At 36.1% G+C, this 20468-nt stretch overlaps 1 protein-coding gene across 8 annotated transcripts in view; it reads right to left on the reverse strand.

The window, feature by feature from the left end:
• ABCC9 (ATP binding cassette subfamily C member 9) overlaps positions 1 to 20468 on the reverse strand; it is a 149419-nt gene that overhangs the window by 58428 nt on the left and 70523 nt on the right. For all 8 annotated transcript variants that reach the window (XR_003791130.1, XM_029205509.1, XM_029205513.1 and 5 more), the window contains 6 exons: positions 17042 to 17080; positions 15519 to 15620; positions 13270 to 13354; positions 11891 to 11971; positions 3478 to 3615; positions 3224 to 3349 (listed from right to left, as the gene is read on the reverse strand). Coding sequence is in view for 7 of the 8 variants with exons in the window: in XM_029205509.1 (XP_029061342.1) it covers positions 3224 to 3349; positions 3478 to 3615; positions 11891 to 11971; positions 13270 to 13354; positions 15519 to 15620; positions 17042 to 17080 (571 nt within the window). In the remaining variant the exon portion in view is untranslated. The remainder of the gene's footprint in view (positions 1 to 3223; positions 3350 to 3477; positions 3616 to 11890; positions 11972 to 13269; positions 13355 to 15518; positions 15621 to 17041; positions 17081 to 20468) is intronic.

A 20468-nucleotide genomic window follows, 5' to 3' on the forward strand; every position in this document is an offset into this window, starting at 1 on the left:
AGTTCAGTTACACTGTGGGTTAAATCAGCTTCTGCAGGACAGTCTGGGAAACTAACCATCTCCCTGATTCTGTGGGGAAATGCATTCTGAGTTCCAAATAACTGAGCCACAGACTTTTCGAATCTATGGTAATTTGAGAGCTTCCTGTACATGCTGACATAAAAAAAAAAATCACAGTTGTGACACTGATAAACCAATAATTCTTTGGTGATCAGTCTCTAGATAGTGGTCCTGTTTTGTTTTTGTTTGTTTGGCCTCATATAACATGTGTGATTTAAGAGACTTGCTATTCTAGAAGGCTCTGTCGCTTCCAAGTTCTCGAATTAAAAAAAAAGTAAAAGCGAAAGTGTCTCTTGAATAGTATTTTTTCAGAGACAATTTTACATTAGCTTTCTTTCTGAATTTTATTTTATTATACATCAGGTTCTTATTAGTTATCTATTTTATACATATTAGTGTACATATGTCAATCCCAATCTCCCAATTCATCACATTTACATTAGCTTTTAATTGTGCCTAACGATATGAAAACCAACGCTTGTACATGAGAGTAAATAAAACCCCAAATTAAAAAGGACCTAATCCTTTGTGTATAGTGTAACGAAATGAAATAAACCTGCTCATGGAAAAACAGAAGATCTGGTTCTTGTTCAACTCGCCAATCTGTGTGAACAAAAGATTTAATATCTTGGGGACTTTAATCTTTAGTCATTTTTCTTATGAGTAAATGCTCATATTAAGCTCATTTGAGGTTAAATATTTTAAATTGTGTTGATATCTGGATTAAGTAAATACAAATTTAGTTTCATTCATCCAATAAATATTTACTGGATGCCTGTGAAGGGTCAGGTCAAGGTGAGGGTTGGAGGCTGGGGGAAGAAATGTCCAAAGATGCTACTTTATTTTGCTTAATAACATTATGAAGACAATGGGTGATGCCATCCAAGATAGACTTTTTAATAACGTTTAAATCAGCTAAAAGTGTTATAAACTTCTCCTTTTCATAGCTGCCATTTCTATCCTTTTAACATATTTTCCCCCCTTATCCCTTAACCCTTAAACTGACAGATCTGTCTAAAGCCCTGAGATGGGATGTTTTGTGAGCTCTTTAGTTTCACTCCCTTGTTCACTTGCTTGATCTGCTCTGGCTCTAAGCCAGCCTTTCTCAACCTACTGACGTTTTGGGTCAGAAAATTCCTTGTCATGGGGACTGCCCTGTGCACTGTAGAACGTTTAACAGCATCCCTGTCCTCTACCCACTAGATTCCAGTAGCACCTGCTCCACAACAGTGACAACTAAACATGTCTCTAGATGTTGCCAAATGTCCCCAAGAAGACAAAAGTGACCCTGGTTGAGAACCAGTGTCCTAGGCAAACACCCCATTCTGCCACAGAACATATTCAGAAGCTGTTTCTATGAAAACTTCCCCAAGGTGTTGCAGTCTTATTCCTCACAGTGTGACTCTCCCTGGCTCCAGATGAATTTCAGGAGCCTGCCCTTCTCTGGGTGGCAGTAACCTCCCTCCAGCCCCAGGTGAGGATTCTGGGCAGGTGCATGGTTCATGCTGGCTTCTACTGGCCACTGGTTAACCCCGCAACTGGATTTGCCCTTTCCACACCTTAACTTGCTCCATATCTCCCTCAGCTGATTTATAACCCTGTGATGTGTCTTTAATTACAGAGTTAGGCTATCTTGAGTGATCACTTCATTTCTAAACACAATGTAATGGACTTTCTTCCTGGCTTGCTCAATAATCAGTATTACTATAAAATCAAGCCAAGAGCGTACTCTCTCTTTCTCTCTCTGTGTGTTTTTCCAGATCTTCTTTCCAAAGTAAACCATAAATGGTCCACTCCTTAAGCTTACATCATTTTCTTTTGTCCCTGGCATCTAGACCACTGAAAAAATGTCATTTGGAACCATCCCAGTAAGTTTACAATCAAGCACTCCACCACATAATTCTTAAGTGGGCTCTTGCCAATTGTACATTGTCATATTTTGATGAATATCCTCATTTCGAAGGTTCTGTGATTTTTCCTAGTCTACTTAAAGACTTTTACATATATCTTTTCTTCCATATTTTGAGAAGTTTGTAGTTTACTTTTGAGATCTTTGGCAAAGCTCCAGAAGACAGAGCAATCCCATGGTTTGTCTGACTTTTTATCTTCCTTTTGCTATTGAAACATAGATCACTTTTTCCTTTATGAAATAATACATTTTAATTTCTTGATTTTTTCAGAAATTTGCTGATATAAGCATTTTCATTTTATAATGCTCATTCCTAGCCAGGACTACTGAATTCTAGACACTTCCTAGTCCCAACTCAAGAGAAAACATTTTGAAAATTTACTAATTCAATTTATAATTCACCTCTCAACCATGAGTTCTTCTTTTATCATACTCAATCTGGTTTCCAACTCTGTTATCGTTTCATTCAATGTTATACTTACATTATACTGGAATTACATTGGGTAGAGACCTGGGTTCAAATTCAACTGGTACCACTTATTATATGTACTGTACAACTTTAGGCAAATTACTTAGCCTCTCTGAGCCTCAGTTTTCTCATTTGTAAGAGTGAGATCATATTTTCTTTACTAATTTCTGATATTTTTTGCTTATTTTGTGAGAATTAACAGAGATCATGTAAAAAGGCTTTGTGGACTTTAAAAACTACCCAAATATAAAGCTTTATTGTTATTTTCTTCTGATTACCTTCCTTCACCCCCCAACTCTATCCCAGACATGCTTTACCACTATACCCACAGCTCATAGCTCTTCCTTCTTTCAAAACCATCTCAGATTTTGTTTTGCCCACAACCCTCCATTTGTAAATGGTGAATGAAAATACTCTCATATTACAGGTGAGGAAAATAAGACATACCTAAGGAAATATAAGATAAAAGGAGGAAAAAGCATGCTTGAGCAAGTAGTTTAAGTTTTAAACACACATGATTGTAATATGCCTCCAATTCAAATAAAATTCCTCTAAAAGGCTGACAACACGTCATCCGAAAGATATCACTAGAATTTTTTAGTTTCAAAGTAGTCTATCAATTAATGATATATAAATATAAAATTATTTCAGATTTCAGGTGAGGACTATTATATCATCAAACATTAAATGGTAATATTTCTCTAAAAGTTTTTTTAGTAATTATGCACTATATTTCTGACTCTTCTGAACTCAACTCTGAACTTTTCTGAACTCTGAGCAATTACCTTTTCTAGTTCTTGATCTTGCCGATTCATAAGTGTTTTCCAGTGTTCATAAAGCTCAACATCTTTGGTTTGAATGTCCTTCAAAGTTCCTTCTCTTAGAACACTTCCATCTTTCATGGCTATGATCTAAGGAAAGCACATATTAGACGAATTGTGACAAAAATCCTTAATTGGCCAAGAGAATTATCTTTATCTCAGAAAGCATTTATATAACTGTAATATAAAAATTAATGAAACTTCTTTTAAACTCTTACCCAGTCAGCATGTGTTAGATATTGTAATTTGTGAGTCACAAGAACAAGTGTCCTCTTGTCATCTTGGAGAAATTTCAAAATCCCTTCCTGCATTAAGTGATCACTCAAGTGAATGTCCAAGGCAGAAAATGGATCATCCTACAACAAGTAAAATGGAGAGATGATGAAAAATTTTTATATTCTCTTTGTAACTAAATCCTCCAGAAAGCAGAAATACAAATAACTAAAGACAAATTATCTCACAAATCCTATTTATAATAAACAGACTCTGAATAACTTTAAATTACAAAAAAAGGTACTAAATTAAAAATGAAGTTTTTATTTTCTCTTTCACTTAAAAACTAATTTAAAAAGTAAATAACAGTATTCGAAGTAGTTTGAATTCTTACGTATAGAATATCCAAGTTCAAAAACCAACATTACTCGACAACCTATAACAAAACACCAAAACAAAGAATGAAATGATAATTGGAGTTTATCAATTGAATGAAATGATAACTGGAGTTTATCAATAAACTTTATCAATAAAGTTTAAATAATAAAAATAGGTGTAGACTCTAGACCAAGATGGCAACATAGGAGGCTCCTGAATTTCTCTCCTACCATGGACACACCGAATATACAGCTACATATGGAGCAATTCCCTCTGAAAGAAATCCAGAAACTAGTTGAGTGATTCTGACACATTAAGCAACTGAGAAAAAACATCAAAATAAGTAGGAAAGTCTGAGACACACTCTCGCCATAAACTCCACCCCTGAAAAATTCACAAATATGTGGAGATGAAACAACATGCTCCTGAACAACTAATGGGCCAAAGAGGAAATCAAAAGAGGGAATCAAAAACTATCTTGAGACGAATGAAACACAACATATCAAAACTTATGGGATGCAGCAAAAGCAGTTCTAAAAGAATTTTATAGCAATAAATGCCTATATTAAGAAAAAAGAAAGACCTCAAACAAACAACTTAACTTTACACCTCAAAAAACTAGAAAAAAAGAACAAACTAAGCCCAAAGTTAGTAGAAGGAAGGAAATAACAGAGATCAGAGTGGAAATATATAAAATCCAGACTAACAAGACAACAGAAAAGATCAATGAAACTAGGAGCTGATTTTTTGCAAAGATAAACAAAATGGGTAAACCTTTAGCTAGGTTCACCAAGAAAAAATGAGAGGATTCAAATAAAATTATAAATGAAAAAGGCAACGTTACAATTCATACCACACAAATACAAGGGATCATAAGACTACTATGAAAAATGATATACCTACAGACTGGACACCTAAATGACATGGATAAATTCCTAGAAACAAACACCTACAGAAACTGAATTGTGAAGAATTAGAAAATCTGAACAGACCAATTACTGGTAAGGGAATTGAATCAGTAATCAAAAAACACTGCCCAACAAACAAAAGTCCAGGAACAGATGGCTTCAGTGGTGAATTCAACCAAACATTTAAAGAAGAATTAATACCAATCCTTCTCAAACTTTTCCAAAAAACAGAAGAGGAAAGAACACTTTCCAAACTCATTTTACAAAGCTAGCATAAAGACACCACAAGAAAAGAAAATTACAGATCAATGTCTCTGATGAACATAGATGCAAAAATTCTCAACAAAATATTAACAAACTGAATTCAACAGTCAGTAAAATATTCAAACACCATGATCAAGTTGGATTTATTCCAGGGATGCAAGGATGGTTCAACATTTGCAAATCAATGTGATACACCACAATAATAAAATGAAGGATAAAAATCATATGATAAACTCAATAGATGCAGAAAAAGCATTTGTCAAAGTTCAACATTCAATCATGATAAAAATTCTGAATGAAGTAGGTATTGAGGGAACATACCTCAACATAATAAAGGTCATATATGACAAGCCCACAGCTAACATCATACTTAATGGTAAAATGCTGAAAACTGTCCCTCTAAGATCAAGAACAATGCCAACTCTCACTACTTTTATTCAACATAGTACTGGAAGTCCTAGCCAGAGCAATTAGTCAAGAAAAAGAAATAAAAGACATCCAAATGGGAAAGGAAGAAGTAAAACTATCTCTATTTGCAGATGACATTTTTCTATAGAAGACCCTAAAGATTTCACCAAAAAACTAACAGAACTAATGAACGAGGTCAAAAAAGTTGCAGGATACAAAATCAATATAGAAAAATCAGTTGCATTTCTATACACTAATAACAAACTATCAGAAAGAGAAATTAGGGAAACAACCCCATTTGTAATTGCATCAAAAAGAATAAAATGTCTAAGGAATAAACTTAATAAACTTAAGAATAAAATGTCTAAGGAATAAGTTTAACCAAGGAGGTAAAAGACCTGTGCACTGAAAACTCTAAGACACTGATGAAAGAAACTGAAGAAAACACAAATAAATGGAAAGATATCTTGTGCTCATGGATTGGAAACATTAATATTGTTAAACTGTCCATACTACCGAAAATGATCTAGAGGTTCAATGCAATCCCTATCAAAATTCCAATGACATTTTTCACAGAAATGAATCAAACAATTCCAAACTTTGTATAGAACCACAAAAGACTCCTAATATCCAAAGCAATCTTGAGAAAGAATAACAAAGCTGGAGGTATCATACTTTGTGATTTCAAACTGTATTACAAAGCTATCATAAACAAAACATTATCTTATTGGCATAAAAACAGACACATAGATCAATGGAACAGCACAGAGAGCCCAGAAATAAACTCATGCACATATGGTCAATTAATTTACAACAAAGGGGCCAAGAATATACAATGGGGGAAGGATAGTCTCTTTGATAAATGGTGCTGGGAAAACTGGACAGCCACATGTAAGAAAAATGAACTTGGACTACTATCTTACACCACACATAAAAATCAGCTCAAAATGAATCAAAGACACGAACATAAGACCTGAAACGATAAAACTCCTAGGAGAAAACATAGTGGATAAGCTCCCTGACATTGGTCTTGGCAATGCTTTTTTAAGATTCTGATACCAAAAACAAAAGGAACAAATGCAAAAATAAACAAGTGAGACTACATCAAACTAAAAAGTTTTTGTACAGTAAAGGAAACCATCCACGAAATGAAAAGGCAACTTATGAAATGGGATAAAATATTTGCAAATCATATATATGATAAGTGGTTAATATCCAAAATATATACAGAACTCATACAACTCAATAGCAAAAAGACCCCAACAATCCAATTTAAAAATGGTCAGAGGATCTGAATAGATATTTTTCCAAAGAAGACATACAAATGGCCGACAAGTACATGAAAAGATGCTCAATATCATTAATTATCTGGGAAATACAAATCAAACTATGAGATATCACCTCTCATCTGTTAGATAGGCTATTATCAAAAAGACAAGAAATAACCAATGTTGGTGAGAATGTGGAGAAAAGGGAACTCTTGTGCACTGTTGGAAATGTAAATTGGTGCGGCCACCATGGAAAAAAAGTATGGAGGTTACTCAAATTTTTAAAAATAGAACTACCATATGATCCAGCAATTCCACTTCTGGGTATTTATTTAAAGGAAATGAAATCATTATCTCAATGTTCATTAAGAACTTCCATGTTCATTATAGCATTATATACAATAGCCAAGATATGGAAACAACCTAAATGTCCATCAGTGGATGAATGGGTAAAGACAATATGAAATATTATAGATCCATAAAAAGGTAGGAAATTCTGCCATTTGTGATGGCATTATGCCAAGTAAAATAAGTCAAACAGAGAAAAACAGATACTATATGCTTTCACTTATACGTGGAATTCAAAAAAAAAAAAGTGAACTCATAAATTCAGAAAACAAATTGGTGTTTGCCAGAGGTGGTGGGTGCGGGGTTGGGGAAAATGGGTGAAAGTGGTCAAAAGGTACAAACTTCCAGTTGTAAGATAAACATGTCCTCGGGATAGAATGTACAGCACTACGACTATAGTTAATAATACTGTATTGCATATTTGAAAGTAGTTAACAGAGTAGATCTCTGACACTGGGCGATTTTTCAAACTCAGTCACTTCATCTGTAAAATGGGGATAATAAAAAGACCTGTCAGAGAGCACATAGGTTTGCTGCAAAGATCAAATAATGTTGTAAACGTCTCTGTAAAATATTTTTAAAGCGTTATTTTATTATTATTTTCTTATAAATAAAGCTGTGGTGATTAGCTGTGCTAAACCCTTTAAAGCACCACAGTGAGAATTTAGTGACTTCCAGGAATCTCTTAACGAGGAAGAGTGCAGTGGTTAAGGACACAGGCTATGGAATTAGATCACCTGGGTTTGTATCCTTGCTTCACTATACTATCTGTGTGACCTTGGGTAAATTATCCCCCAAAGCCTCAACATTATCATTGCATAAGTAAAGGTAACATTAATAATAACAATGTCAAACCTAATAGGGTTATTGTGAGGATGAAGCGAGTTCATGCACATAAAGTATTTAGAATCATGACTAGGTCATAAAAAGCCCTTAATAATGATTGCTATCATGTATATGGCTTCATTATGTGTCATCATGGCTTCATTATGTGGCATCTTGGTGTTGCAGTAAAATGTAACCTTTTATATAACTTAATAATAATCTAGATTTGATGGATTGCTGATCATGTCTCACGATTCAGTTTGTGTATTAACATTCTGGGGAGATACTTTCTTTAAAGAGTGCAAGACAATTTGACAAATGGCCAAATCAGTGAATGGTCAATTATTCATTTTCAGTAATATATTATTTATTTTTATATACATATATACAGTTCTCACTAATATAGTCTTTCCTGTATTCAATGAATGTTTTAGTAGTATACTCTTTATGGACACATTTTTGGAAATAACCTCTTAAAAATATATTCACTGATACAGAACATTTATAGATGCTACAAAGCTTTAAAAATAACTAATATGTTTGATATATAATCAAGATGTTTCACATGGCTTTGATACAGTGTAAAGGCTAATTTGATAAAGGTTAACTAGAGATCAGAGCAAAATGTAAAACCTTAACTAATTATTTGTACAAGTAAGATCCTTAAAGATAGGAATAACAAAGGAGAAAACTTTGTTTCCTTTACCCAGCACGTAAGATGGCATTGATGACATTCACTAAACATTGATGGATGGAAAGGAAGAAGGATGGAAGGAAGGAGAGAGGGAGGGAGCGAGAGAGGGAAAGGAAAGAAAAAGACAACACAAGTAGTAACTTGAGAGTAATACTTTTTAAAAAATACCAGAGAATCTTAGCTGATCAGAAAAACAGTACTCAAAAGACATGGAGTTCTAGCCCAGACTGTATCACTCACTGGTCATTAGTCCTTGAGTAAGGCACTTGACCTTTCTCTGTATAAGTTTCCTCACTTCTCATGAGGACACCATCTACCCTAGCAGCACAGTCATAAGAATCAAATGAGGTGATACTGCGATTCAAAGTGCTTTGTCAATGGAAGTGTAAGATATTTTCATTTGGGGGAAACTGTTAAAACACATCAACAGTATTCTGTTGCTGCTAAAACGTTATTCAATTTTAGGCTACAATTAAGAAACTATAATATTTAGATCATAAGATCTATTAGTTTTGTTGTTTTTTTTTTTTTTTGCAGTACGCAGGCCTCTCACTGTTGTGGCCTCTCCTATTGCGGAGCACAGGCTCCGGACGTGCAGGCTCAGCGGCCATGGCTCACGGGCCTAGCCGCTCCGCAGCATGTGGGATCTTCTCGGACCCATGTCCCCTGCATCGGCAGGCGGACTCTCAACCACTGCGCCACCAGGGAAGCCCAGATCTATTAGTTTTAAGATTATCTGAGTTGATCAGAGTGCATCTAGAACACGCTTTTTCAGAGGGACCCTGACAAACACTATTACATCCAGAATTAAGAAAAGGTAAAAAAAAGTTATAAAAATTATATTATTGTCAAAGAATTAAAAATATTAAGCTTGCTTAGCCTAGAAAAAAGTAAATTAAGGCAAGTAATGACAGTAATATTAAAATACTGAACTGTGGTTTTATAAAAGAAATATATTTGCTGCTGCAGAAGCAGAATGGGAATCAATTAATGGAAAATACACAGAAGCAGATTTCAATCACATAATAACTTTCCAATAATGAAAGCTATCCGCAGCAGGCAGAATAATGGTCCCCAAAGATGTCCATGTTCTAATTCCCAGAACTTGTGACTATGTTACCTTAATAGCAAATGGGACTTTGCAGATACATGCATACCTCGTTTGATTGCACTTCACTTTATTGTGCTTTACAGAGTTGCGTACTTTTACAAATTGAAGAGTTGTGGCAACCCTGCGTCTAGCGAGTCTATCGGCGCTATTTCTCCAACAGCATTTGCTCGCCTCGTATCTTTGTGTCACATTTTGGTAATTCTCACAATACTTTCAAACTTTTTCATTATTATTATATTACAGTGATCTATGATCAAGGATCTTTGATGTTACTATTGCAAGAAGATTATCACTTACTGAAGGCTCAGATGATGGGTAGCATGTTTTATCAATGATGTATTTTTTAATTAAGGTATGTACATTGTTTTTTTAGACATAATGCTATTGCACGCTTAAGAGATTACAGTATAGTAAACATAACTTTTGTATCCACTGGGAAACCCAAAAAAATCACGTGACTCGCACTTTACTGCGATGCTCGCTTTATTATGATGATCTGGAACCAAACCTGCAATATCTCCAAGGTATGTCTATATGATTTAGATTAAAGACCTTGAGATGGGAAGATTATCCTGATGGGTCTAAGCTAATTACATGAATCCTTGAAAGCTGAGAACTTCCCCAGATGTGAAGAGAGGGAGAAGTGAGTAGTAAAACTGGTCAGAGATGCTGGCTTTGAAGATGAAGGGAGGCAGCTGGGAGCCAAGGAATGTGGGCAACTTCTAGAAGCTGGAAAAGGCAAGGAAGCCTTTTCTACCCGGTAGCCTCCAGAAGGGAACACAGCCCTGTAGACACTCTGATCTCAGCTGTGTGAGACCCATGTTGGATATCCAACCTACAGAACTACAGGATAATAAATTTGTATTGTGTAAACCACCAATTATGGCGATTTGTTATAGCAACCCATACACGGACCAACAAGGAAAGGCTGCCTCAAAGATAAGCAATCTGTCTTCAGAGAGAGTCATCGAGAAGCTGTTAGAGATGATACGAAAAGCAATTCCATAATGAATGGCCGGGAATCCACAGTGTTAGCACTATGACTTCTTTGAATCTCATGATTCTACAACTGAAGTAAGGGTCATTAAATTGAAGGCAGTGGAATGAAATGGAGTAGAATACTACATTCAGAGAACCTCTGTCTCTTTCAGATTTCCAAGTCACTTGGTCCTCAGGTGGTTCAATCATTACTTCATCCCAAAGTTCAAGAAGTCATTTCTAGTTGCGGGTCCACTCATTATGAAAAGGATTTATAATTATGTAGGGTACTGCTAGATACTGGTATAGCTTTTATGGTGGTGTTTTATGGAACATTTGGGGGACAGGTATTCTTAGGGACATTAACCTGAAGTGCACTTCCACCACTATGTCCAAATTCTACTCCCATCCCCAGTAATGGATCCAAATTTAGTGGAAAACTCCACAAAATTTGAAGATATTCGATTTTAGATGGAGTGAAAACTCTAAAGGAGGTTGGAGAACCAAGTTTATAAATGGTTAATAACTGCACAGAAAGAGAAAGCAGGGGAAGGATGTATTTACATAGGCTGTTGGTCTCTAATATACACTGTCTATTTGTAAGCTATTTTGGTTACATCCTTCTGGAGAAACCAAACTAGAGCAAATTCATAATCAACATAATCATCAAATTTTATTTGTGGATCCATAGGAGAAGCAAGTTATCAACCCAGGATATAAATACAAGACAATCATCCATGGAGCTTTTTTAAGATACAGATTCTAAACTCTGCCTTTATAGATTATGATTCAGTAGGTCTAGGCTAGTATCAAGATTTCTAAGAATAATTTCAGGAAGCTTCACAGATATATCTTATCCACAGCCTGAGTTGCATACTTACTAACCCCTATGTCCACCAAGAGTATATTTTCCAGCCCCTCTTTTTTTGCTAGCAAATATAAATGAGAAGACCTATGATCCTGTCCAGTTCATCCAGCACCATCCATTCTCTTTCATTAATGATCCTCATGATTTAAAAACTCATGTAAGTAACGATTTGGGCACCTCAGTCCCTCTGGATCCCCCAACTCTCATCTTGATGTTGATTTGATTTGTACTCGGAGGATCTGTCTCCCTTTAATTCTCTGTAATTTCACAAGTTAAACCGTCTTTCCTTGAGTTACTTGTCTCTTTAAGGACTCATTTGTCCAGAGGGAAAAGTGAAATAGAAAGAAACAAAAAGCCCATATTCTTACCAAGAAGACAATGTTGGTATTTTGATAGAGAGCTCGGGCCACACAGATTCTTTGCCTCTGACCCCCACTCAAGTTGATGCCCTAGAGAAGAAATATCCATAAACATCCACCTTTTATATTAGTAGATGATCTGTTGATAAAAAAATTCCCTTTAAAATACAAACTTCTCTAAAAGAATCTTAAATTAATGGTAATTTATTAATTAAACTGTGATAACATTAGTAAGATAAAATGCAAGCTGTCTAGTGGTCAATACTTGAATTATATTATGGTAATTTCTGACTGATAACATTAATCCTCTTTTCACTCTGATAGAGAACTCTGCTGTACCAAAGCATTAAAAACCATAAACCAAGGTGAGTGCTGAAGATGAAGTAATCCCCAAATTGTTTCTAGTTTCATGCATTGTGTCTGTAGTATACTGAACATATGCCTCTTAAATTCGATATTACAAGTTTTTTCAACAGAACTACACAGCAATATGCTTTTATAATCAAGTACTGATTATAAAAATTTGAAAAACTAGTATTTACTGAGCATTTAGTATGCACCAGGCTGATGTGAATGGCTTTCCATTCCTTATTTCTATTATTCGTCAGAGCAATTTCAACATGTAGGCATTATTCCCCACGTGGAAATGAAGACTCAGAAAAGTCCAGGTCATGTCTTAAGCACTCCACTAGGTTACAATAAAGAACAGCCATGAATAACACAGACTACAGAGTTGGACCAATCCCACCTGCACCAATGACTCTGGGCAAGTTCCTTAACCTTTGTCAGCCTTGGTCTTCTTGGCTGCAATACACTGATAACAAAACACCCATATAACAGATTTGCTGTAAAAGTAAATAATGCACATAAAGCCTTTTGCCCAGTACTTGCCACCTATAAGAGTCAAAAATTTTAGCCAACATTGTTATAAATGATTACATACAGGTATAAATATTTTTCAGCTAGTCATAGAACAGTATGATGCCAATGTAAAACCTGTTTACACAAAGAAAAAAGAACCCTTTAACAGGAATAAATGGATGCTGACAAGAGTGGAAGAAGTTGTCGGAAGCAATCTCAGTTTCCAAACCAATTTAAAGGAAACTCCAAGTAAGTAAAAATACATTTGATCAAAGTCAGGGACTGCTTCCCTTCCCTTGAGAACTCTCAAGCAGCTAGCAAAATGTGACGTGTATGCTGGTTAGTCAACAAATACCTAAGAGATGTGGCATCAAGAACTCCTGTGCTCCTGTTTCCAGAACTTGTCACTAGGAAAACACGTAATTCCAGAGCTCTCAGATTTTCTCATGCTCCATGAAAAGTTAAAGACAACCAGAAGACTTTTCTAGATTTGTGTTCATTGTCTAATTAAACTACACATAGCTTACCCTCTCTCCAATTTCAGTTTGGTCTCCGAATGGTAGTAAGTCAATATCCGGCTGAAGAGAACAGGCATCTGTGACAGCTTTGTACCTTTGGGAGAAAATATTTTGAGTTTTTAGATCACTATTAACATACTGCCCATAAACTAAGTCCCAGGTCCAATGTCTTGGAAGCTGAAATAAAACACTTATTGAACAATTTAGTATATACTAGCCTCTACACTAGGCTTGTAGATACAAAGATAAATAGATATTTGTTCCCACTTTTATAAAACTATTAACAAGGATCTACTGTATAGCAGAGGGAACTATATTCAATGTCTTGTAATAACGTATAATGGAAAAGAATCTGAAAAAGAATAGATATAAATAAGTACAACTAAATCACTTTGCTGTATACCTGAAACTAACAAAACATTGTAAATTATACTTCAGTGAAAAAAGTGGTTAAAATTTTTTTTAAAAAACTATTAAATGGAGAATATTGACATAGAAACATATAATAAAAATGTACCTTGTTAGGTACTGAATATTATAGATGGGTAGGTATAAAGTGCTCCTAGAATACACAGGAAGACATGACCGACTGCTCTGAGAAATTAGTGACGTCTTTGAGAGGGGGCGAGTTGTAAGGTGTATCCAGAAAGATGAGCTATAATTTGCCAGGAATGAAAATGAGGGAAGGGAGGCTTAAGGAACTGCACGAAGGTGAACAAGTTCACGGTGCATGTGAGGGATAAGAGGAGGCTCACTGGGGCTAAAGCATGGGTTACAGGTGGGGAATCTGTGTCCACAATCATGATGCTGAAGGGAGGAGAAAACGGAAGAAGATGAGGACTGATGTACTCAAGTTGACCTAAGGCTGGATCTGGAAATTGGACTGACTGGAAATACAGGGAAGCATGGGCACTGGGAGTGCTAGGGAAAATATCAATGGTTTCATTTTCTCAATCACCTGGTCTTAAAATATTCAAGTCATTCTTGATTCTTCCCTTTTCTTCCCCCTGCTCTTACTTTGTCCATTCTTATTCTAGAATGCTTTTCTGTCAACCATCTCTTCTTCTTCCATTTCTACAGTCACTGCCAAGTGCAGGCAACAAACACAGCATGCCTGGGTCATTATCCCATCAAACTTCTAAATGTCTTTTTGCTCCTAATACAGATTCATCCCACATAGATCTCTTATGACGCTGCCAGAGCACATTCACTTTGTTAGTCCCCTCTCTAACACTTGCTGTGCCTCACGAGAATGTCAGATTTATATCCGGCTGGCTTTTAAGGCACTTGACTGTCTCATCTCAGCCTTCCTTTACAATCTAGTCTGCTGCCATCAATACACACAGATCCTTTTCTGTTTGGTTTGTTCCCAGGCCCCAAACAATCCCATGTAATTTGAGTTTTTCCTCCCACACTTTCCTCTCCCTTCCCCCTTCCTCATGCCTCTCCCCAGACCTAATTTTCCTTACCTTTCAGAACCCAGCTCAGGGTCTTAGGACACTCCCTGCCCCTCATGCAGGTGGCTTAAGGAAAGGATCTTGCCTTTGTACACTCGAGCGGGTGTTTAAAAGATGATTGAAAGAGGACGTATTCTGGCTGCTCCGAGTAACCAGACCCCTCAGATCCCGTATTCCTTTTCTTCTGTCCACGGTTAACCCTTCTTCTGCTCCTTACTGAGATTTTTCTTCTGTTTACCAACAACCTCAGCACCATGCCCACCTCCTCCCCACACATACACACACACTTCGGTTTCGGCTGTTTATTTTTGGTGTACAAATCCTTCTCAATAATTGTATAGGATGGGCTGAAACTTCCAACGAGGCTTCTCTTACAAGAGTTGACTTAATAAACCAGGTGATGAGGACGGATGCAGGGGCAAACAGAGAAGAAAGGAAGTCCCGATACAAAGACTCCAGAACCAGGGGATAAGGGTGGGGGGATAAATTGGGAGACTGGGATTGACATATACACTCTACTATATGTAAAATAGATAACTAATAAGAACCTGCTCTATAGCACAGGCAACTCTACTCAATACTCTGTAATGGCCTATGTGGGAAAAGAATCTAAAAAACAGTGGATATATGTATATGTATAACTGGTTCACTTTGCTGTACACCTGAAACGAACACAACATTGTAAATCAACTATAATCCCATAAAAATTTAAAACAAAAAGGCTCCAGAAACCGTGAACCAAAGATAGGGATTAGAAATAGCTGCTCATTTGAGTTCTAAATTTTATACATTCAAAATTACCTCTGTTTGTTGAAAGGACTTCCAAAGGTAATATTTTCTTCCACTGTAGCATTTAATAGCCAAGGCTTTTGAGCTGCGTAAGCCACAGAATACCTGTTCCTACTGGAAAATGGAAAAGAAAAACAAAACACAGCAAGGGTGCTGTGCTGAATCTTTATTTTAGTATAACAAAGAAAAATGAAAGTTGATAAAATATCTCAAAGACAGAAATGGGGAACTTCTAAAAGAGAACATTTTAACAACCATCAACCTTATTAATTAATGGTTAAATATTCCACTAAATTAAAGGGATGAGAACTTAATTAAAACAACACACAAGGTGCAAATTTTATTTTGGTATGCTAAAGAAGTATTTTATGGTATGAACTATTAATTAAAATGTTATTTTTTTAAATGACTATAATTTTAAAAATAATTTAAAGATAAATAGCAATTAACTCTAATAGCCACGGATATTTCACTTTATATTAAAAGCATTTTACATAACTCTGAATTTTATATGAATATCTTTAAAAAGATGTGAATTAATACTGTAATTATAGTATGTGTTTGTGGCTTAATTGCATGAATGTATTTTAAAATAATAGATAATATTAATAGATAATATAAATATTTCAAAACAAAGAGTGATCTTGAGGAGTCCATTTCAATAACGAAACTACATATTTCAATACATATTGAAATAGTTTATTTTTAAAAAATGATAGCCTCCTCCCAGTCCCCCATTTTTTTGGCTTGCAAATTCTACCAGATGTCTATACATCAGATTTTAATTTGCAATAATTAGGAAAATGCATGTGAGTTGAAGATACAGAAGATGATGAGATTGGGGTAGGGAAGGGGTCAGCTTAAAATTCACACTTCGACAGTTAGTTTATGGTCTGTAAGTACTAATTAAGGAATTAAGGTTAAAAGAGAATAAAGTTAAGAAAAACAGTAGTTAGAAATGCTCAGTGATCATCCTGAAACATTATGTCTTAGGAGTTTAGAAGGCATGATAATATATAGTACGCTAGCAGTCTCTTAGAAAACCGTCTGTGTGGTAAAACAGTGGTTCCCAAACTCTGGCATGTCTGTTTCCCCCTCCCTGCCCCGGGTCCTTTAAGGTTTTTTTTTTGTTTTTTGTTTTTAATGGATGAAGCACTTGGCTCTCCAGCTCCAGCTTAGAAGCAAATCCCATCACATTTTAACTCATAAACAATATACATATTAATTCTTATGCAATTTTATCTTATGAAATCCCAAATCCAATTCGCTAAGAACATTTGAGTTTCAGCCAAAGTTGAGACCCATGTGACTCATGGAGAAGGTAACAGTTGACACAATGGGCCATTTTGTTTGGCAAATTAATTCTTTTAGCAGCCTCCAAATGTTGGGAACTACTGCTACTGGAAATATTGCTAGCACATTTTAATAAATGACTTTGTACATTATCAGAATGAATAAAATGACTAGGACTAAGAGATGGAATATCAGGTAAAGTCTAAGGAAGGAAGTTATGCAGATTAAAATAGAAATAATACCTTCTGGTTGCTTCAAAAGAAGGTTCAGATTCATTTACACTGCAAGTGTGGCAAACAATGTTCATTAATTATAAAATATAAATATAGAATGAATGAGTGTACATATCAGGTAAAAGATAAACATTGAACATATAAAATAGCTACATTTCCCAAATAGTTTTTGATGTTAGTCCCAAAGACAAACCAGATAAATGACCGTCTTCTTTTACATCTTCATCAGTGAGGAAATAATTACTTAGTAAGCTTCCAAAAGAAGGACAGCGCTGTTCTCTTTCATATATAATTTGGGTTCATACAGTGGACATGTTCTAGCCCCAACTCTGCTCCAACTACCTGTGTAGATTTAGGTAAACTTTGCAGAACAGTTTCCTAGTTTATACAAGAATTTGATGTTTCCAAGTGCTCCCTACCTTTAATATTTGAATTTAATCTATCTAAACCCCTAATCAGTTACCCTAAGGCATAACAAGAAATACTTTTTGCTCTCTCAACCTGAAGGGTTTAGACACAGCCTGGCCCTTAAGGAACTGGTAAGAAAGACAGACGTGCACAATGCATGGTCACACTGTAACATTTTGGTATAATTAATTACTGATGGATATTATTTATGTAAAACAAGGTGTTTGGCTAATTAAATTTAGTTATATCTATTTCATTGGGGAAAAAAACACCCGAGGACCTATTTCTTTATTATTCTAAATTTTAATATTTTAGCTGAACTCCATCATTCTGAATTCAGAAACCACACACATAATTAAAGTCTACAAGAACTCCAAGAATAGATCCTATTTCGCTTTGGAAAGCATCATATGCTTTTGTGGAGAAAACGTACCTAAGTACATTACTTGGTGACTTTTGGCTTAGTGTTTCTAATGATAAGATTTTCACAACTGCACATTTCTGATGACATCATGGGGTGGTTAATAGAGGTATGGAAAAACAATCTTAGACTGAAACTTTCCTCTCAATAATGATTATTCTCTGATTTAAGTTGCTCATAAAAATAATGAAACGCACAATTTCCCAAGTGATATTTTCCACACAATATGCTTTAGATGCCCAAAAGTTTGGATTTTATTTTATTTTTTTTAGTGGTAAAAAAACCAATAAATGAACTCAATGGTTTTATTTAATCTGAGGAAGAGAGAAAACAGATGAGGAAGAGCAGGTGTATGGCAGAAATTAATGAATTAATTTTCCTATTGGCCATCCAGGTGGAAATGCCCATCAGACACTTGAAAATGTCAGCCCGAACTGCAGATATGAATTTGGAAGTCACCAATTTTTTTCAATTACTATTGATTAACTCCAACTATATGTATTTAATATCAATTGAAAAATATTTATTGATCACCCCCTAGTGCCAAAATACTAGAGATACAGTAAACAAAGAAAAGTCATTCCTTCTTTCATGTTGCTTTCTGTTTGGTGGGAGTGTGACAAGGGAATAAACACCATGATAGGTGAAGCAAAAGGTGATATTAGAGCACAGGTGAAGGATACCCAATCCACCTTTGGCAAACCAGGGTAAATAGAGGAGTTGATACCAGAGGGATAAGAGTGGGCTAGATGGAGAAAAGGTGAAGAATATTTCAGACCAAATAAAATACATATTGGATGACCTTAAAGTATCCTGGTCATACAAGGAGCTGATATAAATTTACCATTTCTGAAATGTGGGTGTCAACGGTGAGAGAAGAAAAGTATGAATTTTAAAAACAAGTGGTGAACAGCCATAGCGAAGGGGCTCATAAACCGTTTTACAGAGTTTGAACTTTTCCACAGAGCCATAGAAAACACTAAAAGGATTTAAACAAGAAAGAGATAACACGTTCAGTTTAGAAATATCACTCCAGTTGCAGAAAGTAACGAATAAATTGGAGGGAGCAAGATGGGAGGTAATACAGAGAGCCTTGAAGGCTGTCGGATACTGGAGATGAGAACGCAGTGCCCTGACTCTGGGTGATGGTGAATGAATGAAGAGAAGTGGACACGTTCAAAGATACCTAGGATTGTGTGATTGACAAGATGGGAAGGGATGGAAGGGAGGAAGGAGTGACAGACAGGGGACACAGATGAGGAAATGCATATGGTGGGGGAAGATATAAAATTCAGAATCAGACACATTCAGTTTGAGATACCTAAGGGATGGCAGAATGACCATGGCCAGAAAGCAGAATTTGAAGCTCAGGAGAGAGATCTGGTAAACAAATGAAGCCTTTGGGATGATTTTCCCTCATAATATATGCCTTAGACCCCAAGGACCTTGGATTCCTTCCTTTACTAGTGAAAAGCCAATAAATGACTTCAACAATGCTAGCTTATCACAACGAAGTGAACAAAGAAGCAGGAGCAGATAGAGGAAACTAAAATCATGGGAAGCTATGTGATGGCCCAGCAAGTATATATAGAGGCAAAAAAGAAGGGGATGAAGACAGAACCTTGAAAAACATCACTATTTAACAAATGGCCAAGGAAGAGACATCTGCAGAAGGGATTGAGAGGAGCAGGCAAAAGTTCTAAGAGGAAAACTTGACTGTGAGTTTCACTGGAAAGAAACTAAGCAAGGAAACCTCTTGAAGAAGAAAGGTATGGGCAACAACGTCAAATGGACAGGAGGTCAAAGCGGGAAGGGGAGGGTGGGACGAATTGGGAGACTAGGAATGACACACATACACTACCGTGCGTAAAACAGATAGCTAGTGGGAACCTGCTGTATAGCACAGGGAGCTCAGATCGGTGCTCTGTGACGACCTAGATGGGTGGGATGGGGGGGCTGGGAAGGAGGTCCAAGAGGGAGGGGATATAGGTGTACATATAGCTGATTCACTTTGTTGTACAGCAGAAACTAACACAACATTGTAAAGCAATTACACTCCAATAAAAAATAAATAATTTTTTTAAAGTGCACAGTGAACTTAATAACTAGGATGGCACTGATGGACTGGATAAGAATAGTTTCAGTGGAGTGGCAGAGGTAGACATGAGACTGCAGTAGACTGAGGCAAGAGGAGAATAAAAGGAACTGGAGGGAAAGGCGAAAGACTTTTATTAATTTATTTAAAGTATTTATTTATTTTGGCTGCACCAGGTCTTAGTTGGGGCATGCAGATTCTTAGTTGCTGCATGCGTGTGGGAACTAGTTCCCCAACCAGGGATCGAACCTGGGCCCACTGCATTGGGAGCATGGAGTCTTACCCACTGGACCACCAGGGAATTCCCAGGAAAGGCCTTTTTATCTACAAAAAGAAGGTGAGAGAGTGGTAGTTGAAAGGGGCTGTGGGCTGAGATTAGAAAGATAATAGGGATGGAGATGGAAAGAGAGAGAGAGAGAGAGAGAGAGAGAGAGAGAGAGAGAGAGAGAGAAGAGTCCTGTGTGTCTACAAAGAGAAATGGAAAGAGCCCAGGTCTGGGTTAGATGTGAAGT

Source organism: Monodon monoceros, unplaced genomic scaffold (genome assembly GCF_005190385.1).
Source record: "Monodon monoceros isolate NGI ecotype Baffin Bay Population unplaced genomic scaffold, NGI_Narwhal_1 Super_Scaffold_6, whole genome shotgun sequence".
NCBI lineage: Eukaryota > Metazoa > Chordata > Mammalia > Artiodactyla > Monodontidae > Monodon > Monodon monoceros.